This window comes from Dama dama, chromosome 5 (assembly GCF_033118175.1).
Source record: "Dama dama isolate Ldn47 chromosome 5, ASM3311817v1, whole genome shotgun sequence".
NCBI classification, from domain to species: Eukaryota; Metazoa; Chordata; class Mammalia; order Artiodactyla; family Cervidae; genus Dama; species Dama dama.
The window spans coordinates 83,763,718-83,787,082 of NC_083685.1; the positions used below are offsets into that span (position 1 = coordinate 83,763,718).

General features: G+C 52.2%; 1 protein-coding gene across 5 annotated transcripts in view; it reads right to left on the bottom strand.

The window, feature by feature from the left end:
• Positions 1 to 4,228: 4,228 nt before the first annotated feature.
• The window catches only part of ACACA (acetyl-CoA carboxylase alpha), a 277,348-nt gene continuing 258,211 nt past the window's right edge, over positions 4,229 to 23,365 (bottom strand). For all 5 annotated transcript variants that reach the window (XM_061142719.1, XM_061142724.1, XM_061142721.1 and 2 more), the window contains 4 exons: positions 15,395 to 15,549; positions 14,527 to 14,697; positions 7,877 to 8,013; positions 4,229 to 6,060 (listed from right to left, as the gene is read on the bottom strand). In XM_061142719.1, the coding sequence (XP_060998702.1) occupies positions 5,937 to 6,060; positions 7,877 to 8,013; positions 14,527 to 14,697; positions 15,395 to 15,549 (587 nt within the window). In that variant the 3' untranslated portion in view covers positions 4,229 to 5,936. The remainder of the gene's footprint in view (positions 6,061 to 7,876; positions 8,014 to 14,526; positions 14,698 to 15,394; positions 15,550 to 23,365) is intronic.

Genomic DNA, 23,365 nt, shown 5'->3' on the forward strand with positions numbered 1-23,365 from the left:
GATTCAAATTACCACCTGAAATGACCTGAATGATGGCCTGTAATTCTCTCTTAAAAACATTCACTTGTATTTGATTTGGCTGTGCTGGCTCTCTTGCCGCACAGGCTTCCTCTAGTTGTGGTGAGCGGGGCCCACTCTTGGCTGCGGTGCTGAGGCTTCTCATTGCGGTGGCTTCTCTGGTTGCGGACCTCGGGCTCCACGACCCTTGGGCTTCAGTAGTTGGGGCTCAAAAGTTTTGGCTCCCAGACTCTAGAGCACAGGGTCGGCCGCTGCAGCGCGCAGGCTTAGTTGCTTCATGCGATGTGGGGTCTTCCTGGACCAGGGATCGAACCTGTGTCTCCTGCACTGACAGCGGATTCCTCACCGCTGAACCACTAGGGAAGCCCACCTTTAGTTCTTATAAAGCAACATTTCTAGCAATGCGTTCTTCCCCTTTTTTGGTGGTGGTGGCAGTGAGGGGAATGTCTTTGTTTTGATGCATCCGGGATTCTTGATTGACTGTTTAAATTCCTGCAGTACTTTGAATATGTCAGCTCATTGCCTCTGGCTTCCATTCCTGTTATTTGTCGTTTGTTATTTTTGATTTGTTGTTCCTCTGTACATGGTGAGTTGTTTTTCTCTAGCTTCTTTCAAGAGTTTGTCTTTCAGCAGGTTGGCTATGAAGGGTCTAGGTATAGGTCTTTTTGTGTTTAGCCTCCTTGGATTTGCCTGTCGTTTTCCATCCCATTAGGAAGGCTCTGAAGATTTCTTCATGTATTTTCCCTTCCCTTTTCTCTTCTCTCCTCACGGCATGCCTGTTACACATCAGTTGTTGTACCTGATCTTGCTGTATGGATTTCTCAGGCTCTGTTCATTTTTCATTCTCTCTTCATTCTGTGCTTCACATTGGATACTTTCTACTGCTCTATCTTCAAGTTCAGATTCTTCCTTCTGTCTTCCTGAGTCTACTATTTAGTCCCTCTAGTTAATTTTTCATTTGTTATTATACTTTACAACTCCAGAATTTGTGGTAAAATATAAGTAACATAAGCTACCATTTTAACAGTTTTTAAAAGCACAGTTCAGTAGCATTAAGTACATTCACTTTGTTTTGCAACCGTCAACACTGTCCATCTCCAAAACTTTTTCATCATCCCAAACTGAAACCCTACACCCATTAAACAATGACTCCCTATTTCCTCCTCCCTACAGTCCCTGGTAACCCCTCTTCTTCTTTCTGTGTCTCTGAATTTGATAATTCTAGGATACTTCATATCAGTGGAATCACATCATATTTCCCATTTTGTATCTGACATAATGTGTTACTTCCGTATCTTCAGGGGTGAAGGCTCTCTTAGAAGAGAGTCTGCATTCATCTTGCTGTGTCCTCCCATGGCTATGGAAGTACTTGTTTGTGTGGGCAAGAATGCTGTCGGCTTTTCTCCTAATTCAGGGCCTGGATGTCTTTGTTTCTCTCTTCACCCCAAAAGGCCAGTCACAGAATCAGCATGTTTGGGATCAGGCCCCTCATTCAACCTCCTCTGAGCTGCCATCTATCTCGTCTCCTAGGAGCTGCTAATGGGCTGAGCCCACTGGGTGGAACTCAGTCCTCTGAGTTGAGGCTCCCTGAGCGTTCTGCCCCTCTATCAACCACAGGGAATCCCATGTTTTGGGAGATTTTGCTTACTGAAATACCGCATTTATGAAGATCTTCTGTCCCCATTATTTATTATTATTAGCCGCCCATTGGAGCTTTTGACCAGCACGAGGTAGCCAGTACCCCTTCCTGGGTAGGTAAAGCTTAGTTATCAGAAAAAACAGCATGGTGAGCTTTTGGCACCCAACTGAGACACATGTAAAATTTCTAGAGTATTGAAAATAGTGTGCATTGTATTTTAATGTCCAATATAATTTTATGTCCGTTAATATTTCTGTGCTTCCTGGCGTGGCCTGGGCTTGCTATCTTACTATCCTGAGACCCACCCAGTGGGCTCATCCTGGGTGACCCCTGCAGCTCAGGGACACACGCACGTGGAGCTGAGCTTGGAGCCAGATTTCTTGGGGCCCAAGGTTGTGCTCTTGTCATTCAATGAGACTGATTTCTAAACCTTTATACCCAGTCTTCCCATGCCCCCAAACCATCAGAGGTGTTCCACTCTCTCCAGGAACACACCGTTTCCTGGCCCAACACTTTAAAGTCTCCCTGTCCTCCCCCAGACAACTGCTGTGCCCCTCCCAACACTCCTGCTGTCTCTGGAGTAACTGCAAATGCTGGTACCTGACTAGGGGCGCCAGTCACGGTGTCCCAGCTGGAGCGTCCATCTCCCTGCCTGGAGGCTTCCGCCCTTCATTGTCTGCACACTTGTGTGGCCCGTAGCACTTTCAGCCTCAGCATGTGGATCAGGGCAGGCCTGAGTTTTACCCTTCTTGTGCCCAAGCTGAGGAGCCAGCATTTTTGTTTAAATTTATTTATCATTTATTTGGCTGCACCAGGTCTTAGCTGTGGCGCGTGGGGTCTTCTAGTTACAGCACGCAGGATCTTCAGTTGGGACATGTGAACTCTTTAGTTTCTGCATGTGGGATCTAGTTCCTTGACCAGCGATCAAACCCAGGTTCCCTGCATTGGGAGCTCGGAGTCTTGGCCAGTGGACCACCAGGGAAGTCCAGGGAGCCAGCACTGGTGTGAAGGTTCACCTCCCGCTCAGCACTTCTCCGGGCCTCTCAGCACAGCCTGGCGCTGAGCCTTGCACGTCAGCGACGTGGGGTGCGTCGGGGGTGTGGGGCGCATCCTCCCTGTGGGGGTCATCACTTGTTGCTGCATTGTTGTTTTCCATTTGGGGAAACAGGGGTGGGCCCACATTAGATAGCAGAACCCTGGCTCTTTAGTCTGTTCCTTATTATCCCAAAGTAATACCACTGGATGTTTTACATTTTTGTTTATTAAAACACGGATGAAGGAAATGTCAGTCTCCAGCAGACGAAGGCGCTGTAGGTATCAGGCAGGTTCCCGGAGGCAGCGGCGCGATCTTCCCATTCCTCTTGTGACCTTCCCGGGAACCAAGGGCCGGGGCTGGCTGGGCCCAGGGACGGCACCGGGTCCACACTCGGAGTTGATCAGGAGAGGGGAGGAGGGCCCAGGCCTCTGTGGGGACCAGCACACCCCGCCCAGGAGAGCAGCGGCCTCCCCGGGGCCCTGAACCTCCCTTCTCTCTCCTTTCTAGAACATCTAGCTTGGGGTGGTTCAGACTGATAGCTTTTAAGCTGTTTTATCTCATTTTTGAAAAAGCCCCCCTTTGCTTTGCTGCACATCCTCGAGAGGTGGACACCGCACTGTTTAAGTCAACTAAGGCCAGGGCCCCTCGTGCTCTCTGGCCACGCCTTTCTCTGCAGATGTTGTTCCTGCTTCAGAGAAACTGAGGCAGAGGGCTGAGGGCACAAGCGTGAGCTCCCCGCCCCTGCCGCGTCTTCGTGCCCCAAGTTAATGTTCCAAAGGCATAAAGTGGCCAGATCATTCGGAGAAGCTAAAACTGCTCCCTGAGAGGGCCTGCAGTGATCTCTGAAAATGGTTTGCTAGTCACTTGACCCAGAAAACACCACAAATTGCGTCAACTCAGAGGTTCAGATCTTCATGTTCACGTCAAGACCTGTGAAACCGCCCAGCCTGTCGAGGGTACGTGGACCTGAAACCCGCCCAGGCTGGGAACGGCGCCCCTGGGTCACGCTCCGCGGGGGGCTCACCCGACGAGGCTCCCCGGAACCAGAGCAAGATGCTGGGCTGACGTGATGCCCGGTGACTGGTCTACCAGCGGGGAGGATTATTTCAACAGAAAGGGGAAAGGATACATCTGACTGAAGCGCCGTGCTCATCAGGCTCTGCGTCCACTGACTCCTCAGTGAGTCAGCGAAGGCCGCTTCGTGACGGGGGACGGACGCGGCGGCGAGCTCAGCCCAGGCAGGTCTTGGAGGGCCAGGCTCCTGCCTTGGTGGCCTCGCGTGTGCGGTGGGGGCCTTGTATGTGAAATGGCAGCCTCGCGTGTGTTATGGCAGCTTCATGTGTGAAACGGCAGCCTCACGTGTGAAACAGGCTGTGTCTCTTCCTGACGTGTCCTTAGACAAGAGCCCTGTCCAGGTAAAGACCTAAAGGGGGGGTCTCTGGGGATGGGGGAGCGACATTTAATGCGTCACAGTTTGGTGGTGGAGAGGAAATGCGTGTCACCCACCCAGCCCTGAAGAAACGCCAGGGCACGCATAGGACCTCACACCACCTGTAGGCGTGTGGCATTTTATTTATTGTAGAAAAGTGTAGAGGGATAATCTGGTCAAAGATGGATCCAATTCTTGCTGGGTAAGCAGACACCAGCCACGGTGGACATTCTTCCTGGACCGAACATCGTCCCCACCGTCTCCTGCCCTTCCGGGCCAGGATGGTGCTGAACCCCGCAGCAGGGTCCCTGGGCTGAGGCTCCAGGGCCAGACGGCCACACGCCCAGCCCCACGGGGCCCTTCTGCACAGGCGGTTCCCGGGGACAGGGAGAGGGGCTCTCAAATTGTGCGTGAACTGGAGGGTTAAGGCTCAAAACTGGAGCAGGTACGAAAGCGTTCATACCCCTGCTTCTCAGACGTCTTAGCGAGTTCCTCCTTGGTCACCAGCGACAAATGCAATTAGTTGCGCTGCAGGAACCAGATGCTAGCCCAGCCCTGCTCACCTGCCACTCTTGCCTTAGGAACACCAGCGGGGGAATCAGGAAGCTCTTTCCTTGAATAAACTGGTGGTTGAGAATACTCTCCATCGCCCATGATCAGGCCCCTGCCGCTGGCCGGGGAGGGGCCCGTGAGCCCGGAAGACAGCAGCACCATGAGGGGTCGTAGATAAGCTTAAGGTCAAGTGGGTCCTGTGTTCCCTGGAAGCCCCCCCATGGCGGGGAGGGCCAGTTCCTGGAGCCAAGGGCTCCGATGTCAGCGGCTGCAGGCGCTGCCTGTGCGTTCAAAGGGGAGAGGAGACCCGGAGCGAGCAGGAGCGTCTGCTGCTGGAAGGGAGGAGCCGGGAACCAAGGCCGGCCCTGAAGGTACTCCTCACCCCGTGACTGTCGGCGCCAGGCTGGATGCTGCCAGCCTTCCGCGTCCTACAGAGAGGCTGGCCGGCCCGCCCTCGCGCGCGGCTCAATGCCTGGTTTCCGTCAGGGACAGGAGGGCAGCTCCCCGGCTCCTCCTCTGCCAGCTTGGACCACGGCGCCGCCAGCGGGGCCCCGGGCATCTCAGCTGGCCACGCGGTGGCCCCTGGGGCCGCGGCAGGTCAACCTCCCCGAGGCTGTTTTCAGAGAAGGGGACCCAGGCGGGGGCCCCGAAACCAGCAACAGTCTCAGTCTCTCTGCTTTCTCTGCTTCTCGGATCACGGTTTTGCCGTCTTTGAGTTCCACGGACCCGCAGACCTCACACTCTGATTTTCCTTCCTAAGCAGCGCCTCGGTGTGAGGAGATGGGGTGCCCGGCGTGTGCCCGGCCAGGTGCGGGGTGGAGACACAGCAGCGTGAGGATCCCCCTTCCCGCTCCTGCTCCCAGCCCTCCTCTGCGCCAGTGGCCGCAGGCTCACAGGGCCAGGGGCGAGCGCGCGCTGCCGCCTGCCGACCACCCCACCTCCAAGCGCGGGCCGGGGCAGCCAGGACGACCCTGCTTGGGTGTAGGAAGACCTCGTGGTACGTGCTGTACCCGTCATTGCCTTTTAGGTTCAGGGTGGGGAGAGGGGGCTGCGGCCACAGCCAGGGTAATAAATACTGAACGGGGTGCTATGGCCCGCGGCCCAACGTGTCATGCAGAACCGGAACACATCGAGGGGAAGCAAAAAGCCACTTGACTCCAGCGCTGGTCTCCTGTGCCTGCTCATCGCAGTGGTTTCGGGTGTGACGGGCCGCTCTGGCCCTCGGCTCCAGAGGCAGGGCGGGGGTGGGCAGGCAGCTCTTCCTACGTGGACGGCGAGTCCATCGTCGAGAGGATCCGAACGACTTCTGCCCGCTGGGTGGGTGAGATGTGCTGCGTCATATGGACGATGGAATCCATGGCGACCTCTGGGTTGGCCTGGACCAAGCTGGAAGGGGAAATTGGGGGTGGTGAGACGAAGAGAGACCCGTGCCTGGGTCAGCGGAGTTTAGAACTGCCCAGAACCCGCTCCCAGGGACCACCGTGGATCCGGCAGCCTTGTCCTCTCTTCTTACTTGAGACAGGCCCCCCACAGCACGGTTGGTACCAGATGAACTGCCAGCGCTCCACTATGTCAAAAAGTGCAGAAGTAACTTAAGCCAAAACCGAGATGGGGGCATGTCACAAAGATAGTGGGCCCTGCATGAAGCTGCTCCCACTGGCTAAACCTGGGACACGTGGGGCATCAAAAATGAGTTAAAGTCATTGAAAAGACAGAAGACACTCACTGGTCTATACCAATAATGAATATAGAATAAATGGAGGCGGAGAAAGGCCTTTTGCTGCGGGAGAATCGGGGTGGTCACAGGTGACTGTGGAGCAGGTGCAGGAGTTGGAACGTTGTCATTCTGCAACCTCGCTGTAAAGACTGGATCAGGCATGACTCACCCCCGAGTGCTACATGCAAGCAGCTCTGATGAGCAGGAAACTGCCTGGCCTCTAAGTGTCTCTCCACAGGCTGGTTAGTAGGTCTGAGGAGAAAGATCAGGAGTTGGACAGTGGGGAAGTCGAGCAACAGCTCAACCAGGTGACGGAAGCCAACATGGGGGCTGGCAGGTGACGTCACGTGCCCTCAGGTGTGGGGCCCCACCATCACGGACGTGACATCAGGGCTGCGAATGCACAGCCTGAATCTAATCACGAGCAGACATCGGGCAAACTCAAAACGAGCAGGGGTCTACAAAGGGTGGTTTAGATAAAAAGCTGTGGTGTTCAACTTATGAAAACTAATCATTTTACCATGGTTATGTCAGGGCATAGCCCTGATAGCAAAGGCATACTGAAGTATTGGGGGTAAAGGGCCATGACAGGCCATCATAGATGTAACTTATCTTTAAATGGTTCTGAAAAAGAAAGAAATACACATAAGAGTGTGCTTACTCTTTTTATATACAAAACACACACAAATGATACAGCAAATCAAGAATGGGAAGAAGGGATAGTTAGGGAGTTTGGGATGGACATGTACACATGCTTTACTGAAAATGGATAACCAGCAGGGACCTCCTCATAACACGGAACTCTGCTCCATGTTATGTGCAGTGTGGAAGGGAAGGGGTCTGGGGGACCATGGATACTTGTGTATGTACGGCTGAGTCCCTTTGCTGTTCTCCTGAAACTATCACAACGTTGTTAAGTGGCTGTACTCCAATATAAGATAAAACAAGTTAAAAAAAAAACAAAAATGATATAGCAAATGAGGCAAAATGTAAATAGCAGGCACGTCTGGGTTCAGATTTGTTCTCTGTACTGTGTTTAGTTCTGCAGTTTTTCTGTTAAGTGAAACGTAGTCCAAATGAAAAGTTCAGAAGAATGTCCCCTGCAGTCTCTGCCACCCAGCCCGTGGAGGAGACAGAAGCCTCTAGAACACAGCTCCCTCTCGGCTGGGGGAGGGGAGGAGGTGGTTTCCTAGGAAACCGGGATGCAATGGGCTTTCCTCCCCAGTGGTTCATTCAGTTTCAGGATCTGCATCTGGAGCTAACAGTTGGGCACGGTGAGCTCAGCCACCACTGCTAAGTGCCCCCGGGGAGCAGGCGCTGAGCGAGCCCGGTGCTCCAGGACTCTGTTCTCATCTGATCAGCGCCTCAAACTGAAGGGGCCGCAAAGACCGCAAAGCATCGTCAGCCCACCGTTTGTGCAGACGTCGCTTGCTCCCCCAGAAGTGAGCCCGCTGCTGCCAAGGGGCCCCCTCCCTGGGGTCTCACCTGCGGATCTGCTTGAGGACGTAGTCTCTGCTGATGTACTTGATGTTCTCCTCGATCACTGAGCGGACGCCGTCTTCCTCTGTCAGCTGTTTCTCCAGCCACTCCACCAGATCCTTGTTGTTGTCCCAAACATAGGCCTGCGAACAGATGACGCCCGGTCAGACGCCAGGGCCCCGCCCAGGCCGGACACCCCGACAGATCTTCATCTGGGAGGGCCACTGCAGAAGTGTCCTCAACGTAAAAGAGTCATCCCCAGTTCCTCTGTGACTGCTGGCTTTGTAGGAGGTGGCGGAAACAGGCCTCAGGACAGGAGCTGCCTTCACCCCTCAAGCCAGCTTTCTGATGTGACACGCACGCTTGGAGAACCCACCTGGGCACTGCCCAGAGGCGTCTGTGCTCACACGGACACTGATGCCGCTGTTTTGTCCCTGACTGTTTAGCCAAGAGCTGAATGGGCGTGAAACACGGGCGGGATGTCCTGCTGGCTAAGACTCTGCGCTCCCGATGCAGGGGGCCCAGGTTCTATCCCTGATTGGGGAACTAGATCCCAGACGCCACAACTAAGAGTTTGAATGCCAAAGTCAGGATCCCAAGTGCTGCAGCTAAGATCCAGGGCAGCCAAATAAACAAACAGATAAATAAATGCTAAATGACTTGTGCTTTTTGAGGAGCTGAGACACGATTCCTAAGCATAAGACTCTGGTCCTGGCTGGCGACAGAGGCCGAGGCGGCCAGAGGCGAGGGGCGTGCTGCCGCCGGGTCAGAAACGTACACCCCGGTTTTTCCCGAAGGGTCAGGACGTCCATCGCCCTGAAAGTCTCAACACACCACCTCTCACCTCCCCCTGTCAGATCATTTAGCCGAGCATTTCCCAGGTAGTTGATTCCATAATAATTCAGGAGTGTGTTAGAAACCTAATCGCCTTCTCCTGGCTCTCGTCTCCTCTCATTTTCTTTACAAATCATTTAGGAATCGTTTTGTTAATGGTTTCCGGAAAACCAAGCACTGCCATTAGGGCTCATTCATATTTATGTCATTTTGTTTGGGTAATTAAACACAAAGCTCGTCATTTAAAGGTGCGCTATCCTCCTCGGTTATCACTAACCGAGTCAAAGTCAGAATGACAATGAGTTGGGCGCTGTAATTTAATAGGCGGGTGCGTTAGGGAGCTCGGGGGACGGCTCGGGAAGCCTGGGTACCCACAGAGGCGCCTACGCCGCGGCTGGGACGCCGGGGGCCTGCCCAGTGCAGAGGGCGCATCCCCACCACACCCGCTAGAGGAGGCATGCGGGGGGCCAGGAGCCGCGCTGCTTCCTAAGACTCCACTCACGGCCTTTAAAAATAAGGGTCTCTTTCCAGACTCTCCCGTCCCCATCTCTGCCTTGGCCGGTGAGTCCGTGGGGGCTGGTTGTTTATTATATACCTTGTAACTGACTTCCACGTTTCTAATGAGTCTTAAGGAGTCCTTCACAATGGAACGATTAAGGAGCCCCAGGATTAAGGATCAGTGAGGTGCCGTTTCTAGTTCTTTCGTCCATTTCCTTTGCTGGCCCCAAATTTGCCCATCCCTGGTTGTAATCAATCACTGGTGAAAGGGTCAGTTCTCCTGGTCCGGGCGGGCGGCCAGGACAGGGCAAGGCTGGGGGTGGGGGGGGTTGTCCCCCCGCTCCATGTGCAGGCAGGATGCTGGCACCCCGAGGCTGAACGGCAGGCGAGTATTTTGTTCTGGGAAAAAGGAGGCACCACACCACTCTCTATCAACAAGGGTGGGGGTGGCGATGGTCCCCGAGGCTCAGTGGTCTTAGCATCGCGTGCCAGGCCCCGTCCACCCCACTCACGTATGGCGTGCCAACGTGCCCATCTCCACCTTGGTAATTTGGACTTCTGCACATGCCCTTACTTACGAGGATTTAGGGGGAGGAAAAAAGAAAACAATGCATGCTTCTTGGGTTTCAGAATGGGGTGGGGGTGGGGAAACCTAGATTTACCCAAGAATTCCAAAGCCTTTAGTTTAGGAGAATATTTAATACTCTTATTAATCATTTTTAATCCGTTTGCTTTTAATTAAGAAACAGCATGATGCTTTCCTATCAACATATGCCAGGGAGCAGATTAATTGTGGCTTAAGATAACTCTCCTTGATTGGTGTAATGTATTAGCTAACGAGATGCCTGCTTCTAACGATGCTCAGACGCTGCACTGGCAGGCCCGCTGCCCTCCAGAGAACACGGCTCTCCCGTCCCCTCCTGCAGCCAGAGCACGCTAGGTGTTCAAACACTGGAAAAGTCCCCAGATGGAATTAAGGCAACACGTCCCAAGGTCTGGAAAATGTAGGCCCCCTTATATGAATGGTTTGCTGGTCACTCAAAATATGAGTGGACAACGACCCCCAAGTCCAACCCTGGTCAAGTGTCAACTGTAGCGCTGAGCACACAGTGGCCACGGGGTCGCGATCCTGGTCAACAGCGTTTTTAGCGAGAATCAACAAACGCAGGCACTGCAGCCCCACGGGTTCTTTTTACAACAGACCTGGGAGGGTTTGCTCTGCTGTTGGGAGCACGCTCCCCACACCCAGGGCCAGGGAGTCTGCAGTTGCTCGTTTGCCCTCCCAGAACAGAGCAGCGAGGCTCGTCACTCCACCCAGGACGGGCCGACATTCTGCTGTCATCATCTCCCTCATTGAAATTATGAAAACGTGGCTCCCACTGTGGGTTTCAAGCACCTGTGGCATGCTGGGCTGCTCATCTCATGACAGGCCTGGGCCCGTATGTTACCTGTCTGCACTCATCCCAACCGGAAAGTTTTAACACCAGTCAAGCATCAATGATTAAAGGTCGGAGCAGCATGGCCTTACAGTGCGTGTTCAGCAGGCCCTTTATCCGGCGGTGCATCCGTGGGTCAGTATCTCTGGCAAGACTCGGCTCACTAATTGTGTGTAGTAATTAGTCTATCTTACAAAATCTAAATGACCTGTTGGGAAAGTTTCATTCCTAATGTATCGGATTGCTGTTAAGGCCTCCTTACTCGGTGGTGGAGCAGGGCCTGGGGGTGAGTGGGCCGCGGGCTGATGGAAGTGAGCCCGAAGCCCAGACCCTGCAGATAACTCACCTTATGAGCAGCCTGGAGACATCTCTGAAAAGCGTTTGTTTTTTTTTCCTGAGGCTTTGGAGTATAGCAGCAGTAGCCCCGTGGGCTGGGGTGGCCTGCTGGACCTCATTTCTGGAGAGCTGCCCCAACCCCGTTCCTGCTGCCCAGAGTCTACCTTACCTCCTCCCTTCCTGGCTCTAAATCGGAAGTTTGATGCCTGAGACTTGTTCAACGGGAAGCCTGGGGACAGTGGAAATCAGATGACCCTATCAGTGGTGCTTCTTCCTCTACCGACTTCACGAGGGCCTCCACTGGCCATTCGTCTCATTTGGGAACCCAGAAGAAGAATGGATTTATAGCTTCCTGGCTCGTAAGGGAGCACCGTGGACAGATTCGGGCCAAGTCAGGGGCTTCTCTGGTGGCTCAGAGGTGAAGAATCCGCCTGCCAATGCAGGGGACTCGGGTTTGTTCCCTGAGTCGGGATGACCCCCTGGAGAAAGAACTGGCAATCCACTCCAGTGTTCCCACCTGGGAAATGCCACGGACAGAGGAGCCTGGCGGGCTACAGCCCATGGGGTCACAAAGAGTCGGACACGACTGAGCGACTCGGCAACAACAAGAAGTCAGAGAACGGCCTGAGAGCACTCGGGGCGCGCGGCTCCCACCACCATTCTGAGCTACCCGGTTACTGAGCCCGCCTTCTAACACGCCACGCTGAGGGGGAGGAGGAAGCCGAGCGCCAGACAGTCTTACAACGTCGTTAAAAATGCCCTGAACCTTGTGAAGCAAACAACATCCCTGTTTTACACGTGAGGAAAGGGAGGGTTAAGTGCGTCTGAGCCAGCAAATGGCAAAGCAGGATCCAAAAAGTGTTAAGATTTCAGAAAACACATCCTTCTCAATTTCTTCTACTGGAGCTTGTATGGGGGGAGCTACTGTGTGGGTGGGAAGTCAGCCTGTCTGAAAAACACACACCTTCAACTGTGGATCTGAGAGTCAGCAGAGGAAACGTGCCCGTGAGACATACTTGTGCCTTGTTCCGACAGCCAGATTGAACCTAAGCTCTTATTTTTTCAGGGAACTGTGGCGATGCTTCTCTTCTGCCTGCAGTCAAACTACGAACCATAAACCCTACTATTTCCTACAGTGGGACTGCCCCTGTGGATTCAAACAGAGTCCCATAACTCATGCTAACAGAGTCCTCTAAGGGAGACAAAAGAATTCTGCTCCTCAGTTATAACACATCACGGTGTCTTCAGACTTGCTGTCCCAGAATCTCTTTTTTCAGGACTAAGATTTAAAACAAAGAAATTTCTATGAGAAGGAACACACAGCATGGCCCACAGACGCCTACGCTAAGCGTCCTTCCTTACCTGTAACCACAGTAAGGATCAGCAGGGCCAAGCCAGGCTCCAGACCTGGCGTGGCCATAGCACACCACACCCACCTCCGTTTGAAGAACCGAGGGAAGGTGCGGGTTTTGAGGTGCCCCCTTATTCCCAAGCACCGAGCAGGCGTGGCCCCTCCGAGGCAGCCACACGGCTTTTCAACAGGGCGACACTCTCTGCTCTCAAGGGCGCCGCAGATTTTATCACCTGCCTCCCACTAACCCGAGTTCTGCTGAGCCCGCAGAATCCAGAAGGAGGTTTCAAAGCCACACAGAGAGATCACCCGCCCTTCCTCTCTCTGTCCCCCTGCCCTGAGGGCTCCAGGGAACGCTGACTTCTGTAGATGGGGGGAGCGGTACATTTGGGTCCTGGAGCCTCTGGTCTCCCCTCCTGAGTCGGGGTGTCTTCTGCACTTGACCTTCAGCCAGGAGCGTGTGCACACGGGCGACTGTTCCCTCCATCGACAGGGGAGGTGCGACCTGCTTCCCAACAGGCGTCCCCGGGGGGCGGGAGGTGGGGGCACCCCCAAACCAGGCCGTGCGCGTCTGTCAGTGACTCACGCAAGAGGAAGGCCCTCTCCCGGCGGCCCATGCACACTCCATTTACCTGGCCGGCCACTCCGAACTGCAGAACAACCTCTTATTTTACACTTGCGTGACTTTCAATGCCAACTTCCGCGCGAAGCTGCCAGTGGCCACTGAGAAAATCGTCTCACTCAATTATGATGCCACAGACTGACCTGAACCTGAACCACAAGTCACAGAAGGCTGTGCTCCCCGGCTGCACAGCTGAAATATTTATCCAAGGCAGCTTTTCAGTCGTAAAGAAACCGGGGGACTTAACACAGAGGGAAATCTTAGAATCACCCCGACCCGCTGACTTTAAAACTGACAGCAGGCTTTGGAATTGCTTCCTGGGAACAGTCAGTGGAGACCTCAGGCGCCACTTCCTGGGAGGAGGCCAGCGTGCCTGCCACCCGGCCCTCCAAGCAGCCCTCCAACAGCCCGCAGCAGTGCTCTAAGCCGGCAGTTACCACCTGTCGCGCGGCTACCAGGAAGAGAGAAGTGTATTTCCAGCACATAAGTACCCATATCCTGATAAAATGTATATATGATGTTTATGATTCAATCCAGATACTCACTATGAATAAAGGTTGATTGCTTTTACTTAGTAAGAATAAACAGAAATGAAAGTTCCAACTTTTCCTGCCCATCCTCCCGTGGACGGTCTTATGCAGCCCACGGTTCCAGAGGCAGTTCCATGGTTCCTGGCTGGCCCAGCTGCAGCTCCTGAGAGGATCGCTGGGGACACGGGGTCCTGAACTCAGCCCCGGGGCAGGATCGCTGGGGATGCGGCCTCAGTGGGCACTGTGCCCGCCCTACCCCGTGCGGTCACCCCCGGGAGATGCCCGGCCTGCGGTTCCCTGCAGGGTGGACCTGAGATCCGAAGACCTTCAGCGGCAGCCTTAGTGCCCGCGTCAGGGTCCCCTGCTGTCCGGCTCCTGCCCCCTCAGCGCAGCCCCTGAGGGGTAGCACCCATCACAGCAGCCCCTTCTGCCCTCAGCGGCTCCCGCAGAGCCCAGGACAGAGCCCTGCTCCCCCGCACCCTATCCCGCCCCGGCTTGGGCCATCCTGAAGAGCCCGCGGTGTCCCACGCACGGCACTCCCGCCACCAGGCTTGGCGCGCGCGGCTCCTGCTGCCTGAAACACTACCCCCGTGCCCCAGCCCGGCCTTCCCTCTGCTTCCTCCTACTCTGCTCCCAGGTCTCTGCTGAGACATCGCTTCTAGAAATCTTCCCACAGAGTGGGTTAGGCTCTGCGCTTTGCGAAGCCCCGGGTCTGCCGTGGTTGACGTCGGCCACTCCTGTCCGTGACCGCATGATGGCTCAGCCGCCCTGCCTTGGTGGTGGGCTCAGCAAGGACGGGAGCAGTGTCTGCTTCTCTCCCTGGCCAGTATATACTGATGGGAAGCCTTCAGGAAGGTTTGCTGAATAAGCTGCAAGGAACGCCTGATCGCCCATCTCACAAGCCGTTAGGACGGCGGGGAGGACACAGGCTGAGGCCCGTACCCCCCTCCCCCTCCCGAGGCCCAGAGACTCTCAGATGCCAAGCCGGGCAGTGCTGGGCGTGGGGGGTGAGGAAGGGCATGAAGGTTCCTCCGGGGGCGCCCACCTACCTTCACGGTTCCCTCCACCTCCACAAACCAGCGCCTTAACATGGCCTGGATCTGGCCGTCGGTCAGCTCGGGGTTGGCGTTGTGGATTTTCTTCTTGACCAGGTCCTCCAGCAACAGACGCCTCAGCCGCCAGTAGAAGAAGGTGCGTGAAGTCTTCCAATCCAGGATGTCCTACCCCGGGACAACAGTGAGCTCAGTCACCCCAGCTCGGTGCCCAGGCCGGAGGCACTCCACGGGCGCAAACCCTACTCTCCAGCGAGTGCCTCGGAGACCTGAGAGCCGGCCGTGAGCTCCCAGCCCCTGTAGACATCTCCCCAGTTCAGAGCCACCACCCAACGCACCCCTGACCCCAGCACCGTGCAGGGATGGCCTGGCTGGCGGCAGGCCCGCACGTGCTGGAGACATTCTGGGGGAGGGGGGTGTCTCGAATTTCCAGAGAGCCAGAGTGTGGAACTGGTTTTGAGCAGATAGCTCAACTTTGCATGCAGGTTTTGAGTTTCCTTGCTGGCCCAGATGGTAAAGAATCTGCCTACAATGCAGGAGACCTGGGTTCGATCCCTGGGTTGGGACGATCCCTGGAGGAGGGCATGGCAACCCACTCCAGGACCTCTGGGGTGGCTGTCCCCAGGGGACTGCATGGGGCTCAGTTTCCCACCAGTAAAATGGAGCCTGCCTCCTGAGGAGTGCCCAGGAACCTAAATCATGAACAGTTTTAGGATGATAACGGGCATAGCGGAGGGAAGAGGTCTCCTCTCCAGAAGAGAACACGGTCTCCTCCACGCACAGCCAACAGCTCCCGAGGAGGGAGCCCGGGTGTGCGTGTGCGTCTCTGACAAGCCGGGCTCAGAAGCGGCGGCCGCCTACTCACGTTAATGACTCCCTTCTCCTGCATGCGGCCTGGGGTGTCGTGCAAGTCCGCAAACTGCACGGCCACCTGGTGGTAGATGGGAAGGAGGAACTCCTCCCGCTCCTTCAGCTTGCTCTCCAGCTCCTTCCGCTCGGCCGCACTGAGCTCGGGGGTGCCTGCGAGGAGACAGACTGTCAGGGGCGGGGGGCCAGGGGCCCTCCTCGGGAGTGGCCATGGTCTCGGGGGCTCAGAGGCCCGGCTCTCCGCTGTCTTCACTGCCTCTGCTGATAACTGGACCCCGCGGACACCAGACCTGCCGTGGGGCCCTTCCCGGTGGGGGTGACAGTCCCACAAGCAGCCTCTGGGGGGCCCACTCCCCAAGCAGGTGCCAACCATCTCCTGGAGGCCTCTCCCCACCTCACTGACAGTGGGCCCCTGGTCCCCACGAAGGACACTGCGCGCCCCGTGAGCAGCCCCAGAAGGGCCGCCCCGCCCCAAACATGAACCAGCTGGGACACCCTCCACCTCCACACACCGGCCAGCAGTGCTTCCCTCCCCACGTCTGGTCACCTGCCCACCCGGAGGACCTGCCGTCTCCTCAAAGCTGGGAGCTGCCTGGCTTCACAGCTCTAAACTCACATGTGGATACTCTTAACCTGAAATCAGTTAGAATCCACCCCAGTGAGAGCCTGAAGCACATGTCTCATGCCGGCTCGATGGATTAGCATGCCTCCTTGTCTCCTGCTTGGATTTATGGCCAGAGCCAACCCCTGACCACTGTGACAAAGACACTCTAGTTCTTAGGCTAAAAGGAGAGGAGGAGAAAAGAGAAAGGCAGGGGACTTCCCTGGTGGTCCAGTGGCTGAGACCCCGTGCTCCCAACGCAGGGGGCCCAGGTTTGATCCCTGGTCAGGGAACTAGATCCCGCATGCCGCAGCTAAGACCCACCCAGCACAGCCTAATAAATAAAAGACAGTCCACAAACCCCATCTGGATCAGCAAACTTAAAAGCACATGGCACCCTCACTCAATAGATGAGACTGTGGAATTCCTTATAACAAGGAGCCTCCCGCTCCCACTCACCAGTATCCCAGGAGAGGAGCTGCTCCGTTGTACTTTTTTCCCTAATGACACTCAGAATGAGACGTGCAATCAATACCAAAAATTTAGCTGCCTGCCTAGCAAGGAGGCATAAGTCTAGCTGAAGGAGCAATAGGTGACAGCCCCTGGTGTTGGCGACAACCTCAAGTGCGTGGTCACCAAAGCTGACAAACAACTGCATGACCACAGGTGATGGCATGCAGAAGAGAAGGGTCTATTTCAAGCATGTCTGTCTGGAACGGGCCTCGCTTTTCACTGTGAATCACAAGCCATAAACAGCCTTGGGCTGCCGAGCGAGCTGTAAGTATCATCCATAAACACATGTTAATAGAACAGGGGTGGAACTCTAGTACCTAGCTTCGGTTTTATGAGGTTTTTGGATACCCAAGTCCACTTTTTTTTTTTTAAACCCATCACTACTTTGAAGCTGTGATGAGAAGTGGGGAGGGCAATCCTTCCTTGGGCTCTGACACTGACCGATCACACTGGGCCCCTGACCCTTCAGCAGCCTTCTTTCCAAAGCAGGTACACGGCATGACAACAGTGGGCCCCCCACTGTGAGACGAGATGGAGGCCCATTCATTCCAGTTGGACCAGTCTGGAGAATTCCTGGGAGGAGAGCTGACCAGCTTCTTCTGAGATGAGATGGTCACAGGTATAATACCCTTGATAGGGAAGCAAAGATCTTTTCTTTTCCAATAAAAAGAACCAAGAGACTCTTTGGGGAAATGGTTGATTCCAGGGCTGGGGCAGGAGAAACATTAAGATGAACCTGGAATGTACTGTCACAAAAAGTGGGAAAGCTGACCGGGCATGCCACAAGGACACAGGAGGGACTTCCCTGGTGGTCCAGTGGTTACGATTCTGTGCCTCTGCTGCAGGGGGCGCAAGTTTGATCCTTGATAAAGGAACCAAGATGTCACATGCTGTGTGGCCAAAAGAAAGAACTTCTTAAAAAAAAAAAAAAGACACAAGAGCCAGTGAGAAGGTGTTCCGGCAGGCTAAATCTGGGACAATTTGAGCATCGGGCTGAATATTTATGTAATTAAATAAGAACCTGTAAGTCACCCTGACACACGTAATTAAATGGAAGAGAAGGGAAAAGAAAGCCCTCCCTCTCCCCAGTCCAACAACTAATAGAGAAGGAATGGCAGAGTTAGAAAATCACCATTTTACAGCCATCACAGTCATTGATTCTGCCAAGAATTATCAATAGATACTAAAACTGTGCGTGAGCATTTGACGAGGAACAGGATATTTACATAGTCTCAAAGTATCTCCTTACAAATTACTTACTAATTACAAAGGGGGAAGATGACAACGCTACAGTGAACAAAACCTTAAACAAGTAATCAAAGCTGACCAGCGCCGAGAGAGGGACAAGCTGACGTCACGTGCCTCCTGAGGAAACGTCCTGAGGAGGACATGACATCACTTTTGCAATATTCCTGCCCAAAATGCATAATCTGAATCTAACCCCAGGGAAATGTAAGACAGACCCAAACTGTGGAACATGTTACAGAAAGTGACCTGGACTTTCTAAACAATGTCAAGATCATGAAAGACAAAGAAAGGCCCAAGAACTATCCCAGATTAAAGGAGACAAAATCCTGGATGATAAATTGCAACACGTGCTCTGAGATTAGATCTCAGATCTGGACACCCTCCCCCCCGCAAAAAAAAGCTATAAGGCTATAAAGGAAATTATTAGTACAACTGGTAAAACTTTAATATGAATCATGGATTAGACAGTAGTACTGTATCAGTGTTATAGCTTCTGATTTTAATAAATGTATTTTGCTTATGTAAGAGAAAGTCTGTGTTCTTAGAAACACACGCTGAATATGTATGGACAAAGGAGCGTGATGTCTACAAATTATCTCAGATGGTTGAAAGAAAACGTGTACGTGTGTGGGGAGAGTGAGCGAGGCAGCATGTGCATGTGAAAATGGTAAAGCAAGTCAGACAAGATGGCAACAGGAGGTGAATCTGAGAACAGGGCATCAGAAGTTCACGGTACCATTCTTGTAACTTTTCTATAAAATTTTATGAAATGGAAAAAATTAGAAAAATAAGTGCCACTAAAAAAAAAAAAAAGTTTATCTTAGCCCCCTAGTGCGTACAGTTAACCAAAGCTAATATATACAGGACACTAAGTGCTTTTCATCCATTGACCTGTTTAATCCTTACAACGACCGTATGAGGTTGGCATTCCTATTATCCTCATCTTACAGGTGAGGAAATCGAGGCATTGCTTATTTATGTAACTTACTGAGGCCACAGAGCTAGATGGGGCCAAGCCAGGCCCCGCGTGCAGCAGCTGGGCTCCTGAAGCTTATGCACATTGTGTTGTGTGTGTTCCTGGCTTATGTGGACACGTGTTTTGGCAGTGGTATTCCTTAAAACTTAAAAAAAGGCTAAATCAGAGGATGGCAGCATCCTGCCTGATAAAGCTGAGGTGCCACCTCTGTCTCATTCCACAACCAGACCAAGACAACACGGCCAATAAACCCCACTCTGTATGTGAGTGGCTAGGATATCGCCCCCTGTTACAGGCATACATACCTAGAGAATACTTTATGGATAAAAAAATGCCAAAACAAGTACAAAAATATCAAAACATAATATCAAAGGTCACTGATCACAGATCACCATGAGGAATATAATAATAATGAAAAAGTTTGAAAATGCAATAAAGCGAGGTATACCTGCAATTGCATTTGTTATGGTGAAATCAAATAATGCTCTCAAGCAGGAGTGCACGCTACAGGGAAGTCGTTGGTGAAAGGAAGAGTCAGTCGATGCAGCAGACCTGACTTTTGTCTTATTTTAAGAAACGGCCACAGCTGCCCCAGCCTGCAGCAGCCACCGCTCTGATCAGTCCGCGGCCATCAACATTAAGGGAAGACCCTCCACCAGCAAAAAGATTATGATTCACTGAAGGTGCTCAGATAAATGGTAACTGCTTTTTAGCACTGAAGTATTTTTAAATTAGGGTGTGTACATAGTTTTATAAGATAGTATAATGCTATTGCACACTTAGCAGACAACAGTATAGTACAAGCATAGCTCTTCTATGAATCGGGAAGCCAAAGAAGTCATGGGACTCACTTCATTGCAATAGTCACTTTATCGTGGTGGTCTGGAACTGTGGCTCAGCAGTCAGGAATCTGCCTGCCAATGCAGGGGACAGGGGTTAGATGCCTGGGTCAGGAAGATCCCCTGAGGAAGGAAATGGTAACCCACTCCAGTACTCTTGCCTGCAAAATCCCACAGAGGAACCTGGTGGGCTACAGTCCATGGCTCTGAAGAGCAGGACACGATTTGGGGACCACACAACTGAACTCACAATACCCCTGCGGCACTATGAGACCAGCAGGGAAGATCACAGTCCCGCCGGGGGCCCAGGGACGGCAGGGCCGTGCACGTGGCTGAATAGGGCCTTCCAGACCCTCACAGCGTTCCCCCTCTGGGCCAATGACATCCGTACAGATATGTGCCCCGTGTGTAACGCACACCATCTATGGAGCACTTCCCGTGTGCCAGCGCTGCACTTCATGATTGCAGGCTCACACAGCTCATGAGGAACCACAGCTCAGACCCGGGTCTGGTCAGCAGCTAACACCACGCCTGCCAGCAGACCACCTCAGCGTTACTGAACACCTTCCAAGTTGCTTCAGGCAGACCGTCTCTAATCCTTATGCTAACCCAACCTTACAGACAGGGTATGAGGATACCAAGATCTGAAATGTGACAGTGACTTGCCCAAGGGCACCCAGCTCTTAGGTAGAGAAGTCAGGACTTATACTTGGCTCTGGCTGTCTCGGAAGTCTGTACGTTAAATAGTACTGAAAGTGGCTAAGCAGTGGCCACAGGAGCGCAACTGGCTAGAGAGTCTGGTCCAGTGTTAGGCGGAGTTAGGAGCACAGCTCAGCGTTGGGTGCAGAGTGGGAGGACTTCTGGGCTTAGGAACAGGCCCTTCTGGGAACGAGGCCTTGGAGGGATAACTGGTCCCTTTACCAGCTGGAGGGACACAGGCTAGTACCCGGACTTAACAAAATTCTCATCTACCCAGTCAAGCTATTCTAGAACTCTGAAAGAAAAATGAAATAAACCCTCCGACAGCCTGGCCCTCTGGAGACTAGGAGGATCCCAGAGTACCCCGCCAAAGCCTGCAGGGTCTGATTCCTTTGGCGATGCCTCTGATTATAGTTCAAGACCTACCTCTCCAAAAGCAGCAAAGCAAGGCAAAGACATTAGTAGAGAAGGTATGCATTTTTAAATGCCCATGAGAAAGATGAGTGTACTTAAAGAGGGGGAATAAAAGGTTTTCTCAATTTTATTTTCTACAAATAAAAGGCTGCTCTTCAGCTGGTTACACACCCTCGTGCAGCACACGAAGGCCCCTCTCCTTGTAGAGCAAGGCAGCCAGTCCCGGTAATGATTTAGGGGAGATTAACAAATATGTCAATGTCTATTTTCTGCTTAATTTAAAAGCGGCGTCTATAAAGATTTTTGACTTCTGAACCCTGTTCTCCTGGAAGAAAGGAGGTAAGAATGAGGAGGGGGATAAAGAGTGATTATCCTATCATTGATCGTTTGTCAGGAGCATTTCTTATTCACTGGACTATTGTAAAAAGCTAAGCTCTCGATCAATCCTGTAAGCTCCCTGTACAATTAAATATCTTGGAATGGTTTTCTTTCTTTTCTAGCCAGATTGCAGGGCCTCGGGGTTTTTAGGGAAGCAAGCCAGCATGTGTGCGTGTGTTTAAGAATATGCTTCAGAGAGGAAAGTCATTCTTTCTAGAATCCTACTTTAGGACAAGGCTGAAATGGGAAAAGAGAGGCAGGTCACTCCCATGCCCTTCCTTCCCCCCAAACAGAGTCCCCACGAAAACCCAGAAATCCAGCCTTACAATGAAAAATGTTTAAAGAGGGACTCCCTGGAGGTCCAGTGGCTAAGACTCCGCGCTCTCAATGCATGGGGCCTGGGTTTGGTCCCTGGTCAGGGAACTAGAGCCCTCATGCCGCAGCTAAAGATTCCACATGCTGCCACAAAAATCAAAGATTCCGTGGGCCCTAGCTAAGACCTGGCGAGCCAAATAAATAAATGAATAAGTATTTTTAAAAAATGTTTAAAGAGTTAAATGCAAGAAGAGGAATTATTAGTGTGATCTAATGAGAGCTAACATTATTGAGATACTCCCATACACTCATGTGTAAGTACTGCTCATCTCCTTTCATCTTCATGACAAAAGATCGCTATGATTTTATAGATGGGGAAACTGAAGCACATACAGAAGTGAAGTCCAGGGCCACAAAGGCAGGAAATGGTAGGGTTGGATTTGCACCTAGGCAGTCTGGCTTCAGAGTCCATACTTTTGAAATGAAACAAGTTAAACTGACTTGCAAGTGTCCACAGGACGGCAGCCCATCAGGTGCCCCCCTGGGGCCAGGACACTGTCTCCTCCATGGGGTCAAAGCTGAAGAGAAGTTTCTGAGGAGAACCCTGATTTCAGCAGCAGAGGTGTTTTTACCCAGCCTTGACCCTGCGGAAGGCAGGAGATGGCTGACCTTACCCTAGGCATGAGCAGACCATCCTATGGAGCAAGATTTGGGGGGGAGGGTGAGACCTTCAAAGCTCAGAACAAAAGTCAAGAGTGGTAGGCTGAAACTCCTCTGCTCAGCCAAAGGCACTGGGTGACCTTGCAGAAATCTCTCTCCTTTTTTGAGCTGTCTCTCATTTATGGAACAACCATCCTAATCGGGCAAATAGGAAAAATGTTTTATAAAAGAATGTGATATTGAAGTGTGTGTTCTTTTAATTCTTAACTTTTTTTTTAGTTCTATCAAGAAGCCTATGTAAATTTAAACCCAATTTTAACTTTTATGGGCCCTTCTTCCTCTTCGGAAGAAGGCAATTTGCTTTGATTGGTTAAATATTTATAATGCTAGAGAAAAAGGACTAGATCACCCTCCCCACTAAGCTCCTGAATATCTCAGCTCAGAGAACACACACCCATTCTTCAACCTGGAGACTGAAAAATCAGCATAAAAAAAGACTGGAATCTTATTAAGATTCAGATGTACAAACATAAGTAGCTGTTTAAAAAGATCTATGTAACCCCATTTTCTACGCTGAAAGAAATTTCTGTACAAAGATAGTAAGATAGGATGCAAAAAAAAAAAAAAAAAAAAACCAACCCTGCAAAACTATTTCTGTACCCATAACAGGTGCGCCTTTCTTTACACAAAAGCATTCTTGAAAAACTGTGTAAATCAGATCCTGTTTTAAATGCCTTAAGGGAGCTATTTAGAAGGAACCCTGCAGTGACTCCTTTGGTAAAGCAAATAATCCTTTTGTAATGGGAATAATTTCTCCCAATGTATCTGTTTTTTTTTTTTTTCTTCAATCCCATTTTCATATATCTGCGTTTCTTCAAAGGGAGCTATACCTATCTAAATACAACTGTATTTGCATATTGATTTTAACAGCAACCCTCTCAAGGGACATTTAACCCTAGGGTTCCTTGTTAGTGTTAGTCCTCTACTGTTCATATTTTTAAGAATCCTTATAGTCAACCCAGAGATTTTCAGGTGGGAATAAAAAATATATACTAAATATATTACTTCCCCTGCAGCCTTGTCCCCTGTGCCGCCCTGCACACATCCCACACAGAAGGGTCAGGAAACAGCACAGAATTCTCTGAGTTCTAGTGGCAGGAAGCCTGGTAGTCTGTTTTTCTTTCTCCAAGTTGCTCTCCCTAAGGTGGAAGGACAGGGATCTGAGTCACCGGGGACCCAGAGAGGAAGAGGGTCCCTCTGACAAGTTCTGACAACAACCTTGGGCAGGCAGAAGCTTAGGTTCAGTCTAACAAAGGGCCTGCCCGG